The sequence below is a fragment of the Zalophus californianus genome, chromosome 3 (genome assembly GCF_009762305.2).
Source record: "Zalophus californianus isolate mZalCal1 chromosome 3, mZalCal1.pri.v2, whole genome shotgun sequence".
NCBI lineage: Eukaryota > Metazoa > Chordata > Mammalia > Carnivora > Otariidae > Zalophus > Zalophus californianus.
The window spans coordinates 170,124,753-170,152,528 of NC_045597.1; the positions used below are offsets into that span (position 1 = coordinate 170,124,753).

At 32.8% G+C, this 27,776-nt stretch overlaps 1 protein-coding gene across 7 annotated transcripts in view; it reads right to left on the bottom strand.

The window, feature by feature from the left end:
• Window positions 1-27,776, bottom strand: part of ERBB4 (erb-b2 receptor tyrosine kinase 4) — a 1,100,194-nt gene that overhangs the window by 213,362 nt on the left and 859,056 nt on the right. For 3 of the 7 annotated variants that reach the window (XM_027590425.2, XM_027590421.2, XM_027590423.2), the window contains exons 16-17: window positions 26,810-26,854; window positions 26,614-26,688 (exon numbers count right to left, since the gene is read on the bottom strand). In XM_027590425.2, coding sequence (XP_027446226.1) covers window positions 26,614-26,688; window positions 26,810-26,854 — 120 coding nt within the window. The remainder of the gene's footprint in view (window positions 1-26,613; window positions 26,689-26,809; window positions 26,855-27,776) is intronic. The other 4 variants (XM_027590428.1, XM_027590426.1, XM_027590427.1 and 1 more) reach the window with 2 other exon arrangements.

Below are 27,776 nucleotides of genomic sequence, written 5' to 3' on the forward strand. Positions count from 1 at the left end.
GTATGACCATAGTGCTCTTATTTTTGTATTTTTACCATTTAATGGGCATTTTCTAATTTTATACCATGTATTTATATTTCCTTTGAAATAAAACTTTGTTAAATTTAAGAAAAACAGAAAAATAAATCATTGTCTAAAAGTTTAGTTTATAATAATGGCCTTGTTTTCTTTTTTTCCTTGACTGTTTACTTTGCATATTTTCAATCAATTCGTTTTGTTATCCCCTGTCCACTTTTACCATGTAAGGACTTTTTTTTTAAGTTTTTATTTATATTCAGTTAACATACAGTATAAAATTAGTTTCAGGTATACAGTTTAGTGATTCAACACTTCCATACATCACCTGGTGCTCTTCACAGCAAGTACACTCCTTTAATCCCCATCACCTATTTACTTTTGTAGATATTTTCTATTAATTACGATTTAATGTGTCTGAGACATTTACCACTCACTATGTTGTGTACAATTAACACTTTGCTTCATAAAACCAACCTAATCCAAAAAGTTAACACTACTTACACATTTCCTACTCTCCAAAATTTTGATGATCTCTAGATATTAGTGGGTGTAGGATAGATGCCCATTTTTTCTTTTTCTTTTTTTTAAAGATTTTATTTATTTATTTGAGAGAGAGAGAATGAGAGATAGAGAGCACAAGAGGGAAGAGGGTCAGAGGGAGAAGCAGACTCCCGCTGAGCAGGGAGCCCGACGCGGGACTCGATCCCAGGACTCCAGGATCATGACCTGAGCCGAAGGCAGTCGCTTAACTGACTGAGCCACCCCGGTGCCCTAGATGCCCATTTTTTCTTGAGAGTTAATGCTTCAACTCTTATGAGGGCCGTTTAGATAAAGAGGATATAGCTACTTAAGTTGCTTTTTAAAATTGTTGTATATCCTCCCTAGGATATACAGCTGGCTATTGGGATAGAGGATAGTAGGATATAATATTGACAACTAAGCTATATTGCTGAAAGAAAGTGTTTCTTTTTACATGTGAGTCAGAGTAACCTCTTAAAAGGCTGAGATGTGACACTGTTAACAAGATCATAAGGGTCAAACGCCAAGGGATCTAGAATACTTTGTCATCCCTTATCTGTTTCAGGAGTATTGTTTGTTGTCATTTGCCTATATTTTAAAAAGGGATGGGACCCCAAAAATATAAAAGAGAGGGCACTTCAAGTGCCAATTCCAAGCTTAGATTAGAAAGATGTAATCAACTGATAATTTACCTTATTCTGTGATTTGGAGATACTATAATGAAACATATTCTCCCACTATTCATAGAGACTAATATAATAAAGATTCTGAATCACAAATGAACTTGGCTCATTTATTTAAAAACGTATAATTTAGTTTTCATAATTTCATTTAGAAGTTCAGAGACAACAGAATGTATTATATTCTATTGCCTTGAATGCAATTATCTGTCTTAAACAGTTACCTATAAAAGAGTAGTGTCTCCCAAAACTACATCATTCATAATAAGATATATTCTTAACATTTATTGCTATATTTGAACCATACTATTCCTCACTGGAAAATATAAAATGTGAGAGAATACATGAAGCCTGATTTTATAGACATCCAAGTATTTTCCTTCATTGATCTGTTTCTTTCCAGATCAGGTCAGAAAAAAAAAATGTAGTAAAGTCAATATAATTTATGATTACAACTCAATGGCTCTAAAACTATCTAATATACCATTTTCCATTTAATGTCAAGGGCAGACTATCCTCTTAAAAATATACAGTGGTATTTTCTTTAAAATTGTAAACTTAGTAAAACTGGTATTTTGTATAATATAGTCACTGCAAAAGAATGCTAAATCTGTAAGATTCTTTTATAGGTATATCACCAAATAAAAGGACTTTAATTTTATAATATAGGTATATTTTTCTTTTTTTTCTTGAATACAGAATAATTTTCAAAACAGATAAGAGAAACAACCTGAAGTCCTATAAAACACCAATGGCATAATTTGCAACCAACAGTATGACTTTAAAGAGTGAGCTCCATTTTTGGAAACTTCTAAATTAAATTAAATATGTGGAGATGGTTCTCAGGATTCACTGGATCAGACTTAGAGTGGATTCACTGTTTATTTATGGGTACTAAAGATTAAACAGAATTTTTAAAAATTTAAATAGGAAGTAAAACAAACAAAAGCAACAGGCTAGTCAGATAATTTTCCCAGGGCATTTTTGTATAGTAAACTTCAAGTAAAATGGTGAAATAGTACCTCTAACATTATTTTTTGTTTACCTTTCAAATCTGCATGATTTTTCCTTGGAGCGGCATATTGTGCTGGAAAGAGGCTTTAGAGTCAGACCAATCTGAATTTTAATTATATGTCTGCCTCTAACTATTTGTGAGTGTAGTTCTTCTAGCAAATAACTCAGCTTAAATACACATAAATACTTCTCTAAATTGGGCTAAGTAATAAGGTAATAAAAAATAAACACAGCAGGGAACTTCTTTTTTACATTTCTTTTTTTTTTTTTAAAGATTTTATTTATTTATTTGAGAGAGAGAGAGCACATGAGGGGGGGAGGGTGCGAGGGAGAAGCAGACTCCCCGCTGAGCAGGGAGCCCGAAGTGGAACTCGATCCTGGGACTCCAGGATCATGACCTGAGCCGAAGGCAGAACCTTAACCAACTGAGCCACCAGGCGCCCTATCTTTTTTACATTTCTGAGCTCTGATGACTTTGCCTCTGATGACTTTGCCTCTAGATCCTAGAAAATAAATAAAATTTAAAAATTAAATAAAATTTAAATAAAATACCTTTAAGCATTTGTGAATCATATGCCTCATTTTGGCCAGGACAATCTATATTTGTGCCAGTGTAAATATCAATAGTACCCCACAGACTCTCAAAAGCGGCCTTGTGTGAGCAATATAATCAAATGTTTACCTTAACTTAGCCCAATTTAGAGAAACTAGGATACTTCAAGCTAACAAATCCTTACATATAACAGCAACATCAGTTATATATAACACACATCTAAATGTGTGTGCATGTGCACATTGTGCATGTGTATACTTACACACATTCATACAAGAGGACATTAGTATTAACAGGTTTTACTTGCTAGGAAGGTAAATTAATCACTACATGTAATAATCATATCTGTAACTTAAATGGATGCTTCATAACTCAGGGTCAGATGTTATGATTCTCTGTAATCTTATATTTTCTTTAAAAAATACACTTAGATAACATTGGCTATCATCTTGTACCCTGTCTTTCTTCTGAAAATCTTATAGGGGAGATCAGACAAAAGTGTGAATCTGCCATGAACCAGAGGTTGAATCTATCATCAGCAATGGACTCCATGTTTCCTAATTTGCTCTTGCTATAAGAAAAATATAGTTGATCAGAAATATGTTGACTCCTCAATTTAAAAAAAAAGTTGACTCATTATTGAAAGAATATTCTTAGAATCGTTTGCCAACTAAGATAAGGAACACAATTTTGGAAACAACATTTTCAATATTTTTAGTTGTTAGGTAAGCAGTTTAAACATAGCAAAAGTTCTGCTCAAATAAAAGGAACATGAAATTTGACTGCCATCAGGTATGGGGCACCTGGCTGGCTCAGTCAGAAGAGGTACAACTCTTGATCTCTAGGGTTGTAGGTTTGAACCCCACATTGGATGCAAAGATTACTTAAAACTTAAAAAAAAATAAGATAAAGACTGCCATCAGCTATTCATGAGTTTTATAGTACATATATTGTCACTAACAATTCCCTTCATTTTCAATGGGAAATAATCTAAGACAAAGGAAAATATTAAAAACATTTTATTCTGATATAGAAAACATTCTCTTTTATAGAGGTAAATCAGAGACTTATTTGGTCCTATATACTACCCTTAAATTAAAAAAGATAGTTTGTCTCCCTCTCTGAACACTACATCAAAAACTAATGATGTACTATATGTTGGCTAACTGAACATAATAATAAAAATAAATAAATAAATAACCTATAAACCTTTTATTCTAATAATAGCTGCATTTTAAAATTAAAACTTATTTTTACATACACTGTGTATTTTCACTATAACTATACAATGTAGATCTTATAACCCCCATATAAAACATAAAGAAACAGACTCTGAGAAAAGTTAAGACATCTAGATAAGGTCAAACATAATAGTAATGCTAACTTTTTTTTTTAAAGATTCTATTTATTTATTTGACAGAGAGAGACACAGCGAGAGAGGAAACACAAGCAGAAGGAGTGTGAGAGGGAGAAGCAGGCTTCCCGTGGAGCAGGGAGCCCGATGCGGGGCTTGATCCCAGGACTCTGGGATCATGACCTGAGCCGAAGGCAGACGCCCAACAACTGAGCCACCCAGGCGCCCCAATGCTAACTTTTTACATCTTGGGATCTCAAGTCCATTAATTTTTCAGCTATATTATGTTGTCTCTCTTTCCAAATCTGACTCATTAGAATTGGTTTTTAAGGCAGATTGACAATTCATCAGATTTTTCTTCAATATCTTTTTTGAAAGTAGAGAATAGAAAATGCACATAAATTTATTTAGGGGTTCTAATATGCTCTTTGATATTCTATTTAGTCATATCTTACTATTGTAATTCTCACTGGACGATCATTTGATCTGTCTTGCTACGTTCACTGTGGTTTCAGTTTATTAAATCCTTTATGTCTTCATTGAAATTTATGTGACCTTATTCTTTACTTAGCTTCATTTTATTTTCTCAATGAGAAAACAGTTAAGACGATTTTTTGGCTTATAAAAAAACCTGGATTTCCTTTACAAAAGGCAAAGACAAGCAGTATCTATCATTCTAGTTACAGTGCCTACTGCACTGACAGTCTGTTCAGTCCTTCCCAAAGAGGTTCAGATTTGAAACAAGAAACCTTGAAACACTAGGAAACATTGAAATTCCCCAGAAGACATTTTAAGTGTTACTGCCTAGGGCAAGGAGAACCACATTAATATTGGGTTTTTTGTTTGTTTGTTTGTTTTTCCCCCTACAAACAGTGTTTATGGTGACCCGGCCTTCCACCTGCTCTATAAATATGACACATCTTTTCTTTTTGAACAAATAGAAGTGATCTGGGTCAGACTCTCTGAGGTAGACATCAGTTGACAGTTACAGTTTTTACTTGATGAGACCTAGGGTATTACAGGATGTTTTTACCCTTTGATTAGGATTCTGGATTCCTCTATTACATCTTAAATGTAACCAGAAATGTAAGTGCTGAAACAAATGAATTACAACATATTCTCTCTCTTCCTAAGCAAATTTGACTTGTCTTCATGTGATAAGATAATTTTTTCCAATATTTTTTAAATATGTGAATGTTACAGATTATTTAATAAAACAGTGTTAGAGTATTTCAGTAGAGATTTTTACCATTAAAGCAATATGTAAATATCCTCCAGATTCTTTTACCTCTAGGATTAGCCTCTGAGAAAAATTTCTAATAGTTTCATGTAATTTCTTCCTTCTCTCTATTAGTGATTTTGTATCTATCTCTGGGTTTTGTTTGCTTGTTTGTTACAATTTTTAAGATAGTATATATACTTGTAGATTTGATTTGGGGGACAGACATTCTCATGCTTAAAGACACCATTCTGAGGATATATTTAATACACTTAGGAATTTCTTTTTTTTCCCTTAGATTTATTAAGGTAAAATAGAAAAATACCTATGGATTTCTACAAATAAAGTGTTGAAAGGGAATTAGACTAGAAAGAATTTTTCTTTCAATAGGTTCTTTTAAGAATGTAGGTGATTTTTTGGCATTTAGATTGTTTTTTCATAGTTTATACCTATTACATAATATCAGCAATGTTTGTATTAGTATAGCACTTTTATGATTGTCTGTATAGATAGTATATAGAAATATGTTTAATGCCAAAAACAAAATATCATAAACATTTAATTATAAAATACATTATCTACTACGTATTCTATCCTATTAACTATTCATTACATAGATATGGTAATCTGCAGCAATATGCCAAAGGATTAAAAAATTGAGGATAAAACTTTTACAACTTCAGTTGTGTTTCCTATCAAAGTTGTTTAATATGCTAAGGAATTTATTAGTTTTATAATAGAGGAGATAATGGTACATAAACACAACTATAGAAAGGAAGTGGGGGAGGGTAGGCACCATTCTTTATTCCCATGTGTTAAGATTTTTCTTCACCTCAAAATCCCCATTCATTCTAAGCACTGTAACTGCAGATACCTGTGTTGCTAACAAAGATTATATTCTATTGGTAAATTACAACTTTACCTATCAAAACACTACGACGTACATTTGTGTCAGGTTTAGTGGGCACAATTACATAATACAGATTAAAGCAGTCCCATTTTCAGAGGATTCACAAACCAATTTTTTAAGTAATGATTAGACTTGTTCTCTTTATATACAATTTTGTACATAAAGCAACTTAAAAACAATTAGCATGCTTTTTAGACACTCCAATTCTTGCCTTACACTAAACTTTTTAAAGAATAAAACACAAAGAGGAAGTAAGGGAATGTCTTTCTTAAGAAATAGTACTCCTTTTAATTTAGATTAAATGTTTTCTTTTTTTTTGCCCTGCTGGGCAGCCTTATTTCCTTTTGAGGGGACCTCCAACTGTTCTCAGAGGAGTTGGCAGCCTTGATAAATTCTTAAGATTTGGATGAAATGAGATGGGGGAGACTTTGAGAAGCAGGTACAGTCATGGGGAAGATGCCAGGATTTGCAATATCCATGTAGAGTTATTGAAATTTCTTGCACAATTAAATAACAAAGCTACTTTTACTAGGTGTTTTATGTGTGTTACGTCAAATAATTCTTTCAACATAACGGATTATGTGTGATGAATCTGAGGTAGGTTGTACAACTTGCCTGAGCTCAAAAGCATCCTAAGTGGATTTAATCTTGGCATGTTTTGCTCCAAAGCCTCTCTGTTTCCATTAACATATGATTGCATGAGTATATTACATCAGTGGAACAGAAGAGAGAGTCCAGAAATAAACCCATGCATATATGGTCCATTTATTTATACCAAAGGAGCCAAGTATATAAAATGGGGCAAGTACAGTCTCTTCAATAAATAATGTTGGGAAAACTGGGCATCCACATGCAAAAGAATGAAACTGGACCACTATCTTATACCACACACACAAAATAACTCAAAATGAATTAGAGACTTGAATGTAAGACACCTGAAACCATAAAACTCCTAGAAAAAAAAAATAAAAAAATAGGTGGTAAACTCCTTGACATAGGTCTTGGCAATGATATTTTGGACTTGACACCAAAACAAAGGCAAAAATCAACAAGTGGGTCTACATCAAGCTAAAAACCTTCTTCACAGCAGAGGAAACTATGAAAAAAATGAAAAGGCAACTTAGTGAATGAGAGAAAATATTTGCAAATTATGACTGATAATGAGTTAATATCTAAAATATATGAAGAACTAAAAGAACTCATTTTTAAAAATCCAATTAAAAAATGCGCAGAGAATCTAAATACACATTTTTCCAAAAAAAGATACAGAGGAGGCCAACAGGTACATGAGAAGATGTTCAACATCTTCAATCATTAGGGAAATGCCAATTAAAACCACAATGAGATATTATGTCATACCAGTTAGAATGACAATTATCAAAACGTCAAGAAATAACAAATGTTGACGAAAATGCAGAGAAAAGGAAACCCTCTCTCTACTGTTGAGTGCAGTGCTGGTGGGAATGTAAACTGGGGTAGTCATTAAGGAAAACAGTATGAAGGTTCCTCATAAAATTAAAAATAGAGCTACTATATGATAAAGTAATTCCACTTCTGGGTATTCATCTAAAGAAAATGAAAACATTAATTCAAAAAGATATATGTATCCCCATGTTTATTGCAGCATTACTTATAATAACCAAGATATGGAAATAATGTAAGTGTCCTTCGACAGATGAACAGATAAAGAAGATGTGGTGTGTATACACACACACACACACACACACACACACACACACACACACACAAAGGAATATCACTCAGCCATCAAAAAGAAGGAAATCTTGCCATTGATGACAACTGGATGGACCTTGAAAGAATTATGCTAAGTGAACTAAGTCAGACAGAAAAAGACAAATACCATATGGTCTCACTTGTATGTGGAATCTAAAACAAAAACAAACAAACAAACAAAAACAAACAACAATAAAAATGAGCTTATAGATACAGAAAACAGATTTGTAGTTGCCAGGGGTAGAAGATTGGGGGATGTGAAATGGGTAGTGTTAGGAGACAAAAGTACAGTTATAAAATAAATAAGTCATGGGGAGGGATGTAATGCATGGCATGGTGATATAGTTAATAATACTGCATTGTATATTTGAAAGTTGTTAAAAGAGTAAATCTTAAAAGTTCTCATCACAAGAAGAAATAATTTATATAACTATATATGGTAACTGATGTTAGCTAGACTTATTGCAGTGATCATTTGGCAATAATACAAATATTGAATTATTATGTTGTATGTTGGAAGCTAATATAATGCTTTGTCAATTCTATCTCAAAAATGTTGAAAGAAACAATTCATAGAAATTTTCTGCTTTTAAATAAGAGCAATAGACATTATAAAAGGTAGTATTTTAGAATTTCATGTACTTGAAAAATAAAAAGAGCACACACACAAAATAGGTTAGAAAGATTATTCTGGCAACAGGTTGTAAGGTAGATAAGAGGGGAAAAGAAGACATTTTCAAGACGAGTTAGCTGACTATTTTAATAGTCCTCATCAGTGGCAATGAGGGGCAGACTAGGGAAGAATACAGGACAAGACAGAAAAGTATCACAATAGTAGAAATGTTAAAAAGTACAAAGTCAACAAAGGAGGGGTCGCTTGGGTGAATGGAAGGCTGATGATGGCATTCACACACATGGAAAAATCAGGAGAAAGACAACATTTGGAAGGGAGTAGTGTTGAGTTCTTCTGGATCTATGGACTTGAGGTGCTGAAGGGTATACAGGTGTATTGTCATCATTTAAATCTACTTTCAAATTTCTGTATCTACTTGTTTCCCCTCTAATTGTAGGACATATACCTGTGCTGATTTTATTAATATCTTTAACTTTTTAATTAAAGAAAGTCACAGATAACATAATGTCATTTCCTTTGGATTTTTTCAATACTTTATTTTTTCCCTGGGAATGCTAAACATACAGAGGACGAAAAGCATGATTCCTGAGAGATTTTTTTTCTTTTCATTTTCCTCCCTTTCCCCTTTGGTTTTCCTGGGAGATTGTTATTTTATATGGTTTGATTTCTCTCATTAAGGTGGATTCTGCTGTTTCAATGTTTTTTTTTCATATATTTTTACTGACCTTTTGAGACTAATCATTTGCAGGCATCACAGTTTTAAAATTTTAATACATTTAAAAATCCAGTTCATACTGTCATACATGGAGCACCTTTACTTGGGTAACAGAGGCTGGAGTCAGATGACTTTGTAAGCCTATATGGATGTCCTTCTTACTTATGAGCCCTGATGTCATCCCCTTTTCAGAGAACTTAAAGTTTGGCATTCAAAATTAAAATGTAAAGAGTTCTTCAATTGAAAAAGATAGTTAAACATAACTATTCTGAAAGAGGCCACTTCATATTTTTTTGTGTGTGATCTGGTAATTTTCATAGGAACACCTTATGCTCCAGATATAAAGTACTAAGTGCTAATAAATGGCCTCAATTTTATTGCCATCTCTGTGACACAATTCATTCTATTTTGCTATTGTATTTACAAAAGTATCTCTCCTTGGCATTATGTGTCTCTTTTATACATTCCCAGACTAAATGTAATTTCATTATTTATAATTATTCCTCTTGGATTATTCTTTTTTATTTCTCAGTAAATTAGAAGCCCCATGAGGGTAGGAACCATTATTTCTACTTTTTTATTGCTCTATACCTTCAAATAACATTCTCTAGGAACTTCTCAATAATTATCATTAAATTAATCAAATAGCAAATGAGATATTTAGGTGATAGTATATTTAAGACAAATGCAATTATTCTACTTGATGAGACTCTTCAGTATTTGGGACAGTTGTGGAAATACGCTTTTTTCCCACTTATTTTCTAAATATCTATTTGTAGTTGCACATTTCACTTACAATCTCTTGATTCTTGAGCTGATTCCCATCACATTTTTATTCTCCACCTCTTCACTAAATCAGCTCTTGTCAAAGTTACCAATGGTTTCCTTTTTGTCAAATCAGAGTAATTTCTTAGACCTAATCTTAACCAATCACTTAGTAACATTTTATATGAGTGATTACATTCCCTTTCTTAAAATACCTGAATTCCATCACACCACTTTTCTCTAGTTTTTCTTGATCTGGCCAGTCCTTTTCAGTCCTTTTTTGCTGCTTCATCCTTACCTCTCTGACCTCTAAATATGGAAGGGTCCCAGGACATAAACACTGGATTTCTTCTCTTCTCCATTTACACATTTACTTCCTAGTGATATCATCCATCTCTTTATGTAATGATAAGCAAATTTGTATCTGCAGTTGAGACCTCCCCCTCTGCACTCAGGTTCAGCTGACCTTTGAACAACGCAGGGGTTAGGGTCACTCACTCCCTCTGCATTGTCAAAAATCCACATATAACTGTTGACTCCCCCCAGAATTTACCTACTAATAGCTTCCTGTTGGCCGGAAGTCTTACCAATAACATAAACAGTCAGTTAACACATATTTTGTGTGTTACATGTAATATATACTATATTCTTACACTAAAGTAAGCTAGAGAAAAGAAAATTGTTATTAAGAAAATCAGGAAGTACTGTACTGTACTATAAAAAAATCCACATGTAAGTGAACCTGCAGTGTTCAAACCCACATTGTTCAAGGATCCACTGTATATCCAATTGCCTACTTGATGTTTCCACTTAGATATCTAATTTCTCAGCTTTAACAATTCCAAAATAAACTTTCATTTCATACCCCTTTCCCCCCAAAAAAGTATTGCCTGCTTCTCCCTAATTCTTTCCTATTTTGGCAAGTGGCAATTTTATCTTTCCATTTTCCTTCGTATTCCACTCATTCAAGCTAGCAAAAAGTTTACAAACACATCATCAGATTCTTGCTTGTTTCTACTCCTTTCTTCTTTTCTTAGGTATAATCTATCGCTTCAAGGGCAAATATTCATCATTTCTAATATATAACATTTACTTCTAATGTATCCCATGGGATACACTGACTTCTAGTTTAATTTGCCTCATCTAGGAGTTCTAGAATAAAGTTATACTTTTAAGGGTTTTTATTTACATGAGCAGTGTAAAACTTTCAAATAAGTTTAGGGAGGGAAATGGCTATGTGTACATATTCAGAGCTTAAAGGTAAAATAATGACATTTCTATTTTTAAAAGTACAAATATAAGCTTTTTAAGTGCTGGAACTGTGTCACAGTCATCTTTATACTTCTTTGGAGGCCAGTTTATTGTCTCTTAAAAAGAAGCACTAAAGAAATAATTGTTGTATGAATAAATAACTAAATGAATGGTATACTTATATAAATATTTTTATACTTTTTTATGTTAAACCAACTCTTAAAAGAACATAAATTTTCAACAGTTTCAGAGCTTCCTATATATTTTTAAACTTAAAAAAACGTAATTGGGAAAATATTTCTAATGAAAAGAAAATGGGAAGAGGTATTTATTTAATGCTCCTCTGAAGCTGATACATGTTTAACATTTGCCGATTCCTGATTTCAAAGTGTTGGCAAAATAGCATTTTCTCCAAAAAGTGGTAAAGCTAATCCTCAGGCCAGTTGTTATTCTTGTTTGCCTGTTTTAGTTTAGTTCATCTCTCATCCCCCCGCCATACTGCATCAAAGTCCCTGGTTGACTAACCCAACTGTCATTCTTCATCCCCTGCTCCCTAACACTGAATCTAGTGATTTTTAAAAAGCTAAATAACTAAAGGGGAGGGGGGTGGGGAGATGGGTTAGCCTGGTGATGGGTATTGAGGAGGGCACGTATTGAATGGAGTCCTGGGTGTTATACGCAAACAATGAATCATGGAACACTACATCAAAAACTAATGATGTAATGTATGGTGATTAACATAACATAATAAAATAAAAAATATATATATATATAATAAATTTAAAAAAAGCTAAATAACTTCCCCATTCTTCTGCACCTTGGTATGTCTATATAACACATTTTTGGCCAAGAGAGGAAAGCAGAAGTTGGCAAAAGGAAGTCTGAGATAGAACAGGTACAGCTGATTGAACCTGTCCTTCCACTTCTGTCCTTGGATGTAATGTTTAGAGCTGCAGTAGCCATCTTGCTACCAGAACAGAAAGATGAGAAAATGACATAGATTCTGGCCCTGGCGTAACTGATCCGGGGAGCACAATGGCCACACTTCCCTCATTTCTAGACTTCCGTATTTTAAAGAATAACACACAGAACTACTTGCTCAAACCACTAATGTCAGGTTTTATTTTACTTGTAGCCAACTAGGTCCTAACTGAAAAAAGAACTATGTCCAGATTTTCCAAGTTTTCTTTCTTTTCTTGCATTGAACTGTCAAATGCATTATCCCAAGATAATCAGATTTTTAAAAACAAAAGATGAAACAAATAGCCTTTCCCTTTCCAGATAATAGTTAAGAACCCCGGGCCTTCTATTATGTCTGCTTGGTTATCATACTCTTTTAGTTATTTACTAGGCTGTACCCACATCAGTCTTGAGTGAACATTTTTTTGGGGGGCGCAGGAACGTCTTACACTTTTACAGGTAACACTAAGTAGAAGTTATAAAGCTTCCTCTGAAATGTAGTTTCTGAAATGTGTTATAATGAACAGCACAGCATGTTCAATGTCATCTGTTTTCTAGTAATGATAAAGTTCAAAAGTGGTAAAATGTTTTCCCTAACTTGCAAATTTCAAACAACTATTATACGGGAAGGTCAATAAAGAGAACGCGAAGAAAACAGAGTTCTTCATTAACATTTAACTTGGCATAACACTAATATCCAATTTCTCTAATATCTGCATCCATAGTGGATTGGAAGTAATCCAAGGGGAAAAATGAGAGGGTGAGGCTGTTTCTGTCTATCTCTTTGAAAATACTCTACAGAAGACTTGGAGAAAAGACAAATCCTCTTTGTAAAAACTTTTGGTCATTGCACCCCCACCTTTAATGTTTTTAGCATAGAATGTTTTGCTTTTATAGTCTAAGGGGAGTTTTGCTGTGACTGAGTTCAGAAAAATGTGTTTTAAAGCATCTAATAACAGTGTTTAGCAATACAACTCCTATTTAAACTTATATAATGCCCAATCTCTAATTAGAACACATTTTAATTATGGGGAAACCCATTTTTTTCCTAAAGCCATTACTTAGAAGATTTTATGATTTTGCAGATGTTCTGAATGCAGATTTAGAGCCACCAGATTACATATATATAATACACACACACAAACACACACATACATACACACATATATGTACATAGGTATATATGTAAAACTAGGTCAATTCAAACAATAATGAAATAATAGCAAAGCAATCTTACACTTACACTTTGCCTGAAACCATTTCATTTAAATGTAAAAGAAATCATTACTACTGCGGAAAACAAATAAACATACACATCTACATGAACCAGATTCTCTTCCTAGCTAGAATATTAATTTTTTAATCTGTTGTTTATTTTTCTATTATTTAATTATGTATGCTATTAACAGTAGCTCATATCTGATGATATGTATTGCTTTGGACATCTAGGAGAGGACATTTTGAAATCTCTTTGTTTTATAAATAGTTATTATGGAAATAATCTAAAAGTAGTACGGATTAGACATTTTATTCCCTTTAAATTTCCTGACTGATGCATTTCTATAATCTTTCGTCTTCTACAAACTAAACACCTTTATTTTTCTATCTGGGATACTACCTAGGCAAATGGCTTACCTGTACTTATAATCATGCCATCCAAGTTCATGCAAAATTTCAGTTTTTCTTAGGGCAAGAAGAGAGAACAGGAGATAGCAGTAAATAGTCCCTAACTTCACTCTCTGACACTGAGTTGGTTGTTGGAGAACACTATCATCTCTTCTTGAGAATATTTAGGACTGCTAAGTATATTAGTACTGTAGATATTGGCAAAACAATCAAAAACAAACAAAACAATCTAAAGAACACAACTGTAAATTTAAGATGGTATGCAATAGGCACCAACTTGTAAAATCCATGCCAGTTATTCATTATTATCAAGTAATGATAGTAACTAAAGTAGAGCAAGAACATGAGAGAGGGAGAAAGTGAGAGAGAGAGAAAAAAGGGAGAAACCCTTTGAACAAATACAGTCTTAGTATTTTATAAAAAAAGGTTTAAGCACTACTATGACTTACTAAGTTATTGTTAGTTTTATTAATTATTTCAAAACTATATAGGATCAATGTCATCCTACTGAATTGTGGAAATATTAAAGATCTATATATGTATATCTGTCCATCTTGGATTACTTAAAACCAATTAGGAAATCAACAAACTTTGAAAGAAGGTTAAACTTCCTTATCTATCAAGTCCTCTCTATACCATGATTAATGGCACCATAAAGAAAACAATAAACTTATTAGAAGATATTTCATCTTAAATCATGCAGTCCTTGGCAACTTTTGGGCAAAGACTTTCAGCCATACTTTAATGGAACTCATCTAATTTTAGATAGGTATAAAAATGATTTGCTATAAAATTATATATATATTATAAATATATGTAAACAAAATGAGACTGTAACTCAAATGTTTTCTAACTCAAATGTTTAGTTTATAATTTTTAATGTGTTGCCTATTTGACTTTTTTGAACCATGATTAGCAAATTTGAATGATAAAATTGAATATTTCCATGTATTTTAGTTGCTACCTAGCTAAATACACTTTTTATAATGCCAGATATTCACACATACATGTTATTTTCTATTTGTAAGAATCATACAATTAGGAATAGCCTATCTTTAAATACAGGATTGGTGGTAAAGCAATGCTAGGGAAAATAATGCAACCATAAAAAGAAGAAGTTACAGCTATTGATCTGGAAAGCTGTCCATAATGTTTCATTGTGAGTCAAGTAACCTGCTCAGTAATGTATGGATTCTGTTCCCATATCTGTGAACAAACAAAACCTTTATTATTGTATATATGCATTAGTATATGGATAAAAGTATGGAAGGATAAACATACATATATAGACACATATATCTATATCTAATACACTGAGAATGTGTTTTATAATTTTAAAATTGCATTTTAAAATGTACTGAAGACAATAATTAATCTTAAAGAAAAACAGGAAGAAGAAAAAAAAAGAAATACCTAAATTATAGCTGGTGAGTTTTAACCAACAGGATGGTGAATTCTACCTTTACTTGTTTTAGATTTAAAAGAGAAGCATATAGAACAAATGGCTAAAACAAGAATCATTGCTTGAGGATAAATTTAGTTACATCAGTACAATCAGACCCAAAGGTATTTTATATAAGGGACTATTCATCATAATACTTGACTTAAGAGCATTTCAAATAAATGAAATAGAAAAATATTTCAGTATGATTTCCTGATATATTAATATTCTGTACCTGCACAACTGCACACATAAAAAATTGATGATGTTTGTAGTAATGATGTAATTTGGAGTAATTGTTATATATCAGCATATTGCAATTATCACTACAGATATTGAAATCTGTTAATTTCTCAGAACACATACAGGATGCTGTTAGATTCTGATTAAATATTTAACAGTCTTCTAATTTAATGAGTCCAGAGTCTCTGATAGCAAACCACAACCTGTTATTTTCCATGCAAAAAATAAAATAGGGTGACCTTCAGTTGAATACATGTAAAGGAACACATTGCAAATTATTGATGATTTGAGAATTAGTAACAGAATATTTTAAATGCAAAATATTAGCATAGTTTATATTTGAACTTAATATTTCAAACCATCACTCCCTTCACACATGCATACACGTTAAAACATATCCTCCTCTTTCTTGGTAAGATGATTTTACAACCTCAGCAATATAGAACATTGAAACAGAAACTCCCTCGCCTTTGTCTATCTATCTGCATCTTTCTCTGTCTTCTATTTATTCTCTCCTAATAAAACGGTGGCAAGAGTTTTGATCACCATCTAATCCTTTCACATTTCCTTTGTCCTTAATTCTAGCTTTTTCAGGAAAGTGCTATGACTGATGATTTCTCTCTCCTGTATCTCCAATCTTCCACGCTCTACAAGGTCTTCCAAAACAGACTCAAATTTCATCCATCTTCAAGTATCTTTCTCTTGATAATCTTCCCTCTCCAACTATTTCCCTGTCTCTCTCCTTTCCTTCACATATAAACTTCCCAAAAGATATAAACACTTGACTCTGTATTTCCATAATTTTTATTGACTTTGACTCCATGTCTATATATGGAGAGACTTCCACATCTGTACTTTAAATTTCCCATTTAACATCATTTGGATCTGTCAAAATCACCCCAAAATCTTCCCACTTCCCACTTCTCCCCATTATCCAACTTTATCCAACTTCCTGGCTTCCCAATTCCCTTATTATTCACTTCCAGTAGTCTCAGTCATTTATTCCCATTCATTCTACTAGCAATATATATATATATATATATATATCAGTAACTTTATCACTTCCAGAATCTTCATTTCAAGTACTCTATTTTCAGACTAGCAGCTTATCTCTTTTCAGTGTGCCTACACTGGTATCCTAATTCAACAGTATGTGATGGTACTGGGATCTAGTCATTGACCTTACCATGTTTTCACTGTACATCAGCCTCCTTTATAAACCAATTTCTCCCATTATTCAACTTAGTTTTTATAACCCTTTGCTGTTATCATTTCTTCTTCATATAGCCTTAACTCAATGGTCTCTACCTTCTGTTTTAAGTACGCACCTGGCAAAACTTCAATCCTGGGTAAACCCAAATTTCCAAGTATCCATGCCTACATCTGAACAATCACAACATAGCTGAATTTAGCATAACAATGCTAACTGGAATCATTCTAATTTATAACTAGAAATCTTCAGTGGACCTTCAGCACTGCTAGCATTACTGTACTTCCAGGATGATGTACTTCTACTTTTGATAAGCTATCAAATCTTCTCTTTCCTAAAATTCCCAATATTGCCTCCCATACTCTAGTCTAAGATGATGATACCATCTGATATTTCATTTAAAAAGAGGGTAAGTTGTGAATTGCCTCATCTTCTCACCATCAAATCCACTAGCTACCTGCATATATCCCTATGTATTCTGAATCCTTTAATGGAGGTACAATCTCTGCTTCTATGACCAACTTCTTCACTTTAGTACTGGATTCCATCCCTTCTGATAAAGAAAATTTTGTCTGCAGTTGTTCATTATCCTCTGAAATATAACTTTCTTCTTTCTTTTGAATCATCCCCACCAGTTTATAGATATGTTACAATGTTTTCCAACTTAAGTAAAACAAACAAAAAAACCCATTTTCTCTTGATTTCATAATCTTCCTTTGTAGCATCTCACTCCCCTCTGTCTAGGAACATTTTGTCCACTTGGCTTCTGGCATGCTTTTCTTTTCTTTTCTTTTCTTTCTTTTTTTTTTTTTTTTTCTGGCTTTCCTTCTACCCCTAATCCCTCTGTCTCAATCTCCTTTGCTATATATTTTCTCCTCTCTTTTGCTCTTTAGATAATGGAATATCCTAAGGCTCATTGCTCAGTTTTCTTATCCACCTACATTTTGTGCTTGTGGAATTTCAACCAATGTTATGGATTTAAATATGACTGATGACTCAGACCCCACTCTTGAGCTGCAGAGTATTGTAATTATCTGCCCATGAAAAATTTTCACTCGGATATCAAATAAACATCTCAAGCTTATCATAGCCCCAACATCATTTTTTTTAATTTTCCTCATAAAGTAATTTTCTACTTCCTTCTGAGTCTTCATTTTAGTTTATGACATCACCTTCCACCCAGTTACTCAGGTCAAAAACCCAAATGTCACTGTTTACGTTTTTCTTTTCCTTATCACAACCATACAATCCAACCCACTTATAATTTTCTTCATAGTAAATATATGATTATAAACTATTTTTTTCTCTTCTACTCTATTGTAAATTTCATGATATTAGGGATTGTGTTAATTTTCTCTCCATTCTCTCCTCAGTTCCTAACATACAGTAAATACAATGAATGTTTACTGGCTGGTTATTGTTGAGTAGCATATATGGAAGAGTGGGGTTTCTGTTTTGTTTTATCCTTTTAAAAACAAGTAAATTCAGTAAGTTTGATTGTATCAACAGTGGGAAAAATTTTAGCAGAAATCATTTTTCACCTTGTCAAACAGAACCAAATGATACACAATCTAGGACTCACACTCTACCATCTGAACTCATTGCTACTCCCAATCAACTCTGCCTCATCCCACACATCCTACGGTATGAACTAGGGAGGAAAATCTAAAGGAAAAGCCTGATAAAACCCAGCACTATATTATCTGTTATTTTATTGCTGAGTGTCCATGAAATTTTGACTCTTATTTCCATCCTTAGTAGGTGAGTCTAGAGGCAAGAGCATTACAGAATTAGTGTCAGGTCTGATGGAAGTAGTTCTCATATGGAACCACAGTAGTTTTAACAGATCTTTCCAGAATTAAAAGTAACTGTCACTTTAGTAAGGATTTCTAAAAATTGAGCCTATATTTATTCATAAATGTCTTAGATTGGTCACTGCTGTATTAATAATATAAAAAGTATATATTTATATTATGTTACCATTACACAGGCTTATATCCTTAGGTCATGGGAAGCATTGCTCTATCATGACCAAGCACTGTCAGATGTATTAAACTAAAATATGCTGTGTGAGGACAAGCAATATAAAATCCTGTCCATTGGAGGAAGGCCTAATAGGTAAAAGTTGGGACTAAAAGAAAGATAATGAGTAAAATTGTTTAAGTAGGCTATAAGATATTCAATCATCCTCATCGTAGGAATAGCTGTTAACTGTACTTCCATTTGGGAACCAGCCTAGTAGAAAGAAAGAAATGTGGTTCTTAGAATCAATCAGACACAGTGAAGCTCAAATCTTTGCCCTGCCACTAGCTAAGTGATCTTTGGTAAATTGCTTAATTACTCTGAAACTGTTTCCTCATTTGTAAAATGATAATGGTAATAACTATTTTTATATGCTTATCATGAAAATTAGATGTGATAATGCAGTGCACCTAATAGATATGTAGTAGGATTTTTCTTTTAAAGAATGGCAAAAACAAGCTCTAAATCCTAGAAGATTTTATAAAAAGCAACACTATTCTGTGAGAAAAACAAAAACTGGTCTTGGTTTGGTTTGGTGCTTTGGTTTTCCCATTGGTCTTTTCTTTTTTGGTGCATAGAACAATTGTGTTATCCACTCTGGGATTCGAACTTGGGACTCGAACTTTGGGATGTGGAATCCAGAAGGTCAATAATGAAGATGCTTTGGAAAAAGAATTTTCTTTGTTCATTGAAAAAAAAATTCTTTTTCACTTCAACAAGTAAACTTTTTATGGTAAGAGGTTTTTGTTTTTGCTGTTTTATTTTTACTCTACTAAAAGTAAGTATAATTATTCCATAAATGACTCAAGCATATGGAATGCTTTACTCTGGGCAATCGAACAGAATGCCATAAAAATTGCAATGGCTACAAGCATTCAGAGTTTATTAGAGGTGGGTTTTCCTTTCCTTATCATTCATTCTTTAGTACTGAGTTACTGTGAAATTGCAATGAAATTATATCACTTTGAGTTTGAGGGCGGATGGTAGAAGAGAATGAAATCACTGTGAGGAATTTTGTTGGTAAATCAAAATGCTCTCTGTTAATTAGCTCCTGCCTACAACATAGTATGGAAAAATAATTATATGTTTATGAAAGAATGATTAGGTGGGGAATGTGCTGAGGTAATAAGAAAAAAGCATGAAGAGAGCAATTTGAGTTAATATCTACACATCATTTGATGTAACCACATCACAGAAGGGGGTCTCAGTTAATTAGATTCCTTTAGTTAAATAGGAAATATGAAAAAACAAAAGATACTTAGGGTCTAATACAATGTATACCTAAGTTATATGGGGGGGTAATTTTGATTCTTTTCTGAATATATATATGTCAGGCATAAAAATAGAAACTTCGACTTACACTTAAAAAAATCTTTCTGCTTAAGTGTTGTTCCTTTGTGACACAAATATTGAAACAATATTTTAATAGAAATACTGGTTACAAATGCAATTTTAAGAGAATTTGCACAATACAGTTCCAAATTCATTCAATCAATAGTATTTGGCTATATAAATTACTTTAGGACTCTCAATAATTTACTGATAACTTTTGTGTCAGATGTTAGTAGGGGGCCAAGTCAGATGCTGTCTTTTGACATAGATAGATAGATGATAGATAGATAGATATAGATATATAAAACTTGTTGTTTAATATATTTAGTTCTTAGTTCTTTGGAAGAAGGAGGTAATTTCTCTTTATTGGGAATTATACTGTTCATTTTGCCATATCTGCTACTTTTTCACTTCCTTTGCATATCGTCAAAACATAACTATATGTACTATCTACAGAAATGTTTTCAAAGTGTTTATATTTTTAGTTGGTTGCAATTTAGATGGCTCTTAGTTGAAAAGGTTTTTGTTAGATGTGAGATGTTACGAAATAGAAATTAAAACTTCCTGTGTACTAAAATCCCAATTAAAAGTCCCGGGTAGTACTGATAACATACTTATACCCCTAAATTGTATTTTATAAGAAAATAATGCCAGGGTCAAATCTTGGAATAGCACATGCAAAGTACTTTTAAAACTATAAATATCTGTCTAAAGAAAGGGGCAGAGGCTTCAGGAACATATTTCACTCATTTGCTTTCATTTTTTAATAAAAAAAGTAAAACCACTGGATTGTCAGTAATGAATTTCAATGAAGTTTAAGATGCTTTGAGATCATAGAGGAGAATAGTCCTGACATCTTTAGAAATCAGAAATTAATAATTACAAAATATTGTAATTTCTACACCATATAAAGATGCTCATAGGAAAGAGTGAAAAAAGTATTCATAATGGATCACTCAACCCACTGAATTTTTGATCTGACCCTTAACTAGCATAATCAACATCTTACAGTTCAATAGTGCTATCTTTAGATTTTTTATTACAGTCCTAAAGTCAATGCTCTTAAAAGTCTCTTTTGACTTTCAACCATAAATGTGATTTTTTCTGGTCACATTTTTACAGTTAGCGGGTTTGAGTACAATATTAATGTTTCTAGGATCCATAAAAGCTTTTGTAACAATGTGTGGACATTTTGATATCAAAACAAAGCCACTGATGCAAACTTATGCCACTAAACAGTTTTATTTAAAGCAACCACACACAACTATATGAACAGTAATTAACAACTACTGAACAGTTTTGCTCTTGTCTTGTAATTCTTTGATAATTTTTGGTATTTTATATGTACTGGAAACTGTGGGACACAAATCAGCTGGAAAAGAAGAAACTCACACACTCTCCTTCACCTCTTTGAACTCTCTTAAGTTCAAAAGTAAATTTAATATACAGAATGTGGTGGACTGAGGATAGACTTATAATAAAAACCCTGAGTACTTTTATTTATTGGACTTAAGGATCACAACACAACTGCCACTCATCAAAGGAAACCATCTATGGGTTGTTTTGACCATTTGATAGGGACATAAGTTATCAACTACTTCCTTGAGGCCAAAACAAAGAAAAAAGATTGTTCCATTTGTGAAAGTGGTGTCAAGAATATCATATCATCTCTTTCATATATCACACATGGGTCACACTGTTAAAGGATAAACTGTTATGTGACCTCTTAGGTAATAACCACCATACCATAAAGTAAAAGTGTGATACAGGCATTAAAATGTGACAGGAATATAAAATGTTTCAGATATCGGTCCATATGAGATTTAGAGAATTAAACTGATTTCAGTTACCTTGTTTCATATTGTAAAGCATCTAGAATAACTGAACTGGAGCAAATAGCCAGATAAAATTTTTTGAACAGTTATCCAGTAGTTTTAATAATTTCTGTCACAAATTCTAAAAAGAATTACTAGTTTACATTTTGGATTCCTGACTAATACGAAGAAATGCTTTGCCAACAGAGCCTTTGCTTATTGAGGTGAACAAATGTGGGCCCTGATGGAGGAGAGACGAAGATTATAGAAAGCTTTGGATATATATTTGACAAAGAAACTAAAATAGAATAGAATAGAATGCTTTGTTCTATCACAATCTATATGAAAATAGCTTGTGTGCAAGCTCATTTAATAAATAGCACAAAAAAGAATAATAAATTAAAACTTGCTGAACATATTTCTTCATAAGATTCTTGATGGAAAAGGGAGAACATCAAAGGTAAATGCTATTTTTAAGGCATTTAATTCAGCTAAGGAAAGTATGGAGAATTTCTGAAATTCAAGTATTATTTTCATATTCTAGGATACTACAGGAAAAAAAAATTCTTTTCCATCCTATCCAATCTTCCTGGAAGAAATTCCAGCAGAAGCCTGTAAGGTAAATGGAGTGTGGAAAACCAAATCACAAATTGCAGGCTTGCGAAAGAATAACACGGCTTAGAAAATGAAAGTCGATCAAGATTGAAAACATTTCACCTGCTTTCATTTAAATCTTCAATCGTTTTTCCTGCTGGTTTAGGAAACAGAATACAACATAATGGGGCAGTAGGGAGTATGAATTCTAAATATTTTGAAATGGTCACATTGACATGCTCGATGCAATTTTCTGTGACTAAAAGAAAACTAGGCATTTGGGTAATCTCCCAGTTAAAACATGGTTCACGAAACTTAAAACAGTTAACTTTCGCCCATGTGTTTTATCCCCTTATTATGTAAGATTTACTTTAATCAATTAAGGCAGAAGCTTAAAAAAACTATCACAGAAGTTAAAGACAGAAAATGAACTGAAATATTACTAGACTAGTCCCCTGCTTTCAATTCAATGTGTACCTACCACTTTACAGAGAGCTAAGCATTTACTACAATAAGAACCTGAAAAAAAAAGTTACTTGTTACTTTCACTTCTCATCCAATCCCTGACAAAATACTCCATGCTCATAAATGCTTTTCCGAGGTCTCCAAGCTAAATCTTTCATGTAAATTCCAAACTGCTTTATAAACAGCCTGTGACAAGTCAAGTAATTCTGACAAGTCAACACAACTGAAGGAGAGAGTCACACTACTTTAAATTTAAGTTCAAAAGAGTTATTAATTAAAGATATCCAGAGTTTCTAAAAGGAACAATTAGCTCCCTACTACCAATTTTTTGAAATCATTATACATAGAGATGTGATATAAAATTTAAATGCTTAAAACCTGAGAAATTTTGATATGTCAATTTTGTAGTCACTAAAACTATTGGATTTATGCCCTACTGATACATAAAATACCAGTAAAAAATCATTAGATTTTCAAAAAGATTATGTTTCCAATATTTCAGCTAGACACGTGATTACCACCAATGAACATATATACTAGAGAATAGCTCCTGTACATTTAATTCTCATACCAATCTTATGAGGTATAAGAATTTCCATTTTTAAAAATTACCATTATCATCCCCATTTTATACAGATAAGAAACACGGTAGTGCAAATACTTGTACCCAGGCTTTCAAATTCAAAGACTTCTGCTCTTTACCTGTACGAAGGCCTACAGGTGATTTTTCATAGGAACGATGGGCTGAATTGTACAATCTATACTCTGTTACTGGACATGGTTACCTATTTATGACAAAGCTAATCTGAAGTAGGTGTTAGTCTGAGACTATAGAGAATGGCCTGAGAACCCAGGCAAGTAATAGGATTGGAAATTCCCAAACTACTTTTGTTTAAATGTTGGAAATATTAAATCTATAATAAGATACACTATGATTTTGAGCATTGAAAATCACTAGGGAACTACCACTATGGTTTTAACTCTTTCTCTGTCTCTGCATATGCCTCTGCCTATGATGTGCTGCCATCCATACCAGTGGCCCTTATTAGGGCAGTGATTCTTAGGGTTAAGAAATACCCTCCTTTCCATCAAGGGACCCACCATAAGGGGTAGAAGTTCACGTGAAACTTCCCTGAGTGACCTTGAGAGATTTTTCCCCCCTCCCTCTGGGAGTTATGTTTCCTCCATCTCCAACATTTAAAATCCTCGTTATATAGCAAAATAATAAATCACAACAGTTACTGGGTGATTTATCGGAGCACGGCACTATTCTATGGACTCAATCAATCTTCACAACCAATTTATAAACTATATTAAGATTCCTATTTTATACATGAAGAAAGTAAGGCTCAGATAATTGAAGGAACTTACCCAAGGTTACACATCTAAAAAGTGATAGAGCCTCTCTTTGAACCTAGAAAATCTGATTCCAAAGACAGCACACTTAATAACCACATTATATTGCCTCTCATTTGTTGGCTGGACTAATTATAAGAAAGTCATTGAATCAAATGTGGAAACACTCTTCAAAATGATATCACAGTGACTCAACCAAAGTCTCATGGAGGAAAATTATTTCATAAATATAGGAACAATCTAAAATGGATCTTAGTTTATAAAACTGAAGTTTGGGCCTTAGGTGCTCTCTCTTTCTTTCTCTTTCTCTCTTTTGCTGTTTTCCGTAATTTAAACCTTGCTCTAAATAACTGTATTAACTAATCTGAATTGATCCCAACTGCCAAAGTGCCACTGTTGTATAAATCATTTACTTCTACAGCATCCTTTTTTAAAAGAATTTAATTAAATAATCTGTTAATAAGACATATCACTTATTTGATTGTTCTAAAAAATTTTAAAGGTGAAATATCATACAAATGAAAAAAATATGACTAAATTTAATGACACAGATGAACCTCATTATTATAATTTAGCAAAAGAGGCCAGATACAAAGAATACATATGTATGATTCAATTTATATAAAGTGCAAAAATAGGCAAACTGGTGCTAGCATTTAGGACAATGGTTACCCTTGGAATGGGGCACAAGGGTGTTTCTGTCTCTGGCACTATTCTGTTTCTTGATCTGGCTGATGGTTATATAAATGTTTCGTTTAGAGAAATTCACTGAGTTTTATACCTATATTTTGTGTACTTTCACCCTATGTATGTTAAATTTGAATAAAAAATTACATTAAAAGGGAATATTTCATCCCAATCTGTCATTCTGCTATTTGTAATTTGACACTACTTTCTCTCTTCCAAAAGATACAATTAATTTGTTTCATAAAGAAAGCAAACAAGAGGCCCCTCGATGGCTCAGTGGGTTAAACCTCTGCCTTCTGCTCAGGTCATGATCTCAGGGTCATGAGCTCGGACCTGAATTGGGCTTCATCCTCAGCGGGGAGTCTGCTTGAGATTCTCTCTCTCTCCCTCTACCTCTGCCCCTCCCTCACTTGTGCTCTCTCTCTCTCTTTCTTTTTTTCTCTCAAATAAATAAATAAATAAATAACATCTTTAAAAAAAAGCAAACGATATTTCTACATAACATTGTAAAGTTACTCTTTTCCTAAATATTTTAAAAGTCATATTTATTGAGCTATAAATTATAGCCAGTAAAATTCATCCTTTTTAATGTACTGAACCATGATATTTGTGTACCCATCACCACTGTCAAGATATAGAATAATTCCATCATCCCCCCAAATTACCTCATGTCCGTTGCCAGGCATACCTGGTAACATTGCTGCTGGCAACACTGACCAATTCCCTGTCCCTATAGTTTTGGCTTTTCCAGAATGCATACAAATGGAATCATATGGTATGTATTCTTTTAAGTCTAGTTTCTTTCACTTAGCATAATGCATTTGAGATCCATCCACGTTTTGCATATGTCATTAGTTTCTTCCTTTCTATTGCAGAGTAGCATTACAAAGTATGGATATATCACAACTGAAGAGCATTTGAGTAGTTTCCAGGTTGGTGATTTTGCATAAAGCCACTACTCATGCACAGATTTTTGTATGAATCTGAGTGATATATATATATATATATTTTAATTCCAACTTGTACTTTTACCTGCACAAAGTATTTTCTATAGTGCCTTTAGTCTATGGTAATTCTGATGCCTAGAGAATACACCAACCAGCTCAAAATAATATAAAATCAGAAAATGAATCCAATTAAACAAGAAACATCTTATAAAAATAGATTAACTTTTGCAAATTCCTCTCTTAAAATATTTCTTTTTGTAATAATCTACAAAATTAATAAAAATATTCTATTAAAGTTCTAGATTAATAAATCAAAATCCTTAAATTGTACAAAGCTAAAATTCAATGACACTACTAATTTGGATTCTAAAATTATAATGAATAGAGAAAAAAGAGATAAGGAATGTGGCTTGAAAAGTAGTCTTATATGCCTGTTTCATAACTCCCTGAATTTAACATAGTATAAGTTTCACCCAACTGGTTAGTATTCTTTATCCATGATAATTTGGAAAGGATTTGAGTGACAAAATGGAAACATGGTAGATGTTACCTAGCATGTTGTGGTAAAGTGGAATGGCCCGTCCAAGGATAATAAATGCAGTCATGACTAGTGGGACCGCTACACCTGCAGGCAATTACAGAACAGAAAGCATCATTCTCCATTCACAGTGGCATGCACACACATGCACCAGTGCTCACACAAGGAGCCTTGGAGGAAGAACATGGGAAGCAAGCACACCAAGTACCTATCCATCAGGCCGATGCAGTCTTCAATACTTGAGCCTATGCACCTGCAGAAGATCCAAATTTAAAAAATACAAGGAAAGAAAAAATTAGTCATTTTTAAAAAAAGAATCAGTAAGATAAATACAATTGTTTCAAATTCTTAATAATAGTTTTTAGACAATTTCGGGACACTGTGAATTTAAGCCAGTGAGATCATTGCTTGATGGATACAGAGAAGTAAGTTGCAAATTCCACCCTACTGGCATGCAAAGAAACATGTTCACAGTACAGGAAATTGTGGATAACTTCCAAACCCATATAACTCACTTTCTAATGCTTTCAATTCATTTGCATCATTCATGAGTATATGTCTTGCTGAATAACTTGATATTTCAAAGGCTATAATTGGTTTCATGTATACAGTTTCTTCTAAAAGGACTTAAACTTAAGTAAAAACTAAAATCAATAAAAAAGGAAACATGAGCTATTCAATATAATATAATAACCTGATGTTAATACTCATTAAAGATTGATTATGGCAGAAAATGAGTTAACATGTTTTAATGCTATTCTTATGGATACTTTACATAATCACATTATTCCATTCCTTGGTTGTGACTGTTTTTAAAGCACACTTATCTGTAAACATGAATTCATTTAAAAAGCAAATTAACTGGTTTCACCATAATGCAGTTTATCTTGACACTCTCTTTTAAAAGAGCAGTGCCATAACAGGCAAACAGAAATAGGTTTTTAAACTGCCATCATATTTAACTGAAACAATAACAAATAAATACTCTCCAAAGAAATGAATACACTAAGAACCAGGTAAGTAAAGAATTCACTGAGATCAATATTTAAGTGGAATCATCTAAGTACACAAAATCCTGGCGTACAGTCCCTAGAATTGCATTTTGAAGTATTACAGAAATATTGCTTCTCCCATCTTCCAATGTACTTGAATTGTATTTCTTTCCCTTCTCTCTC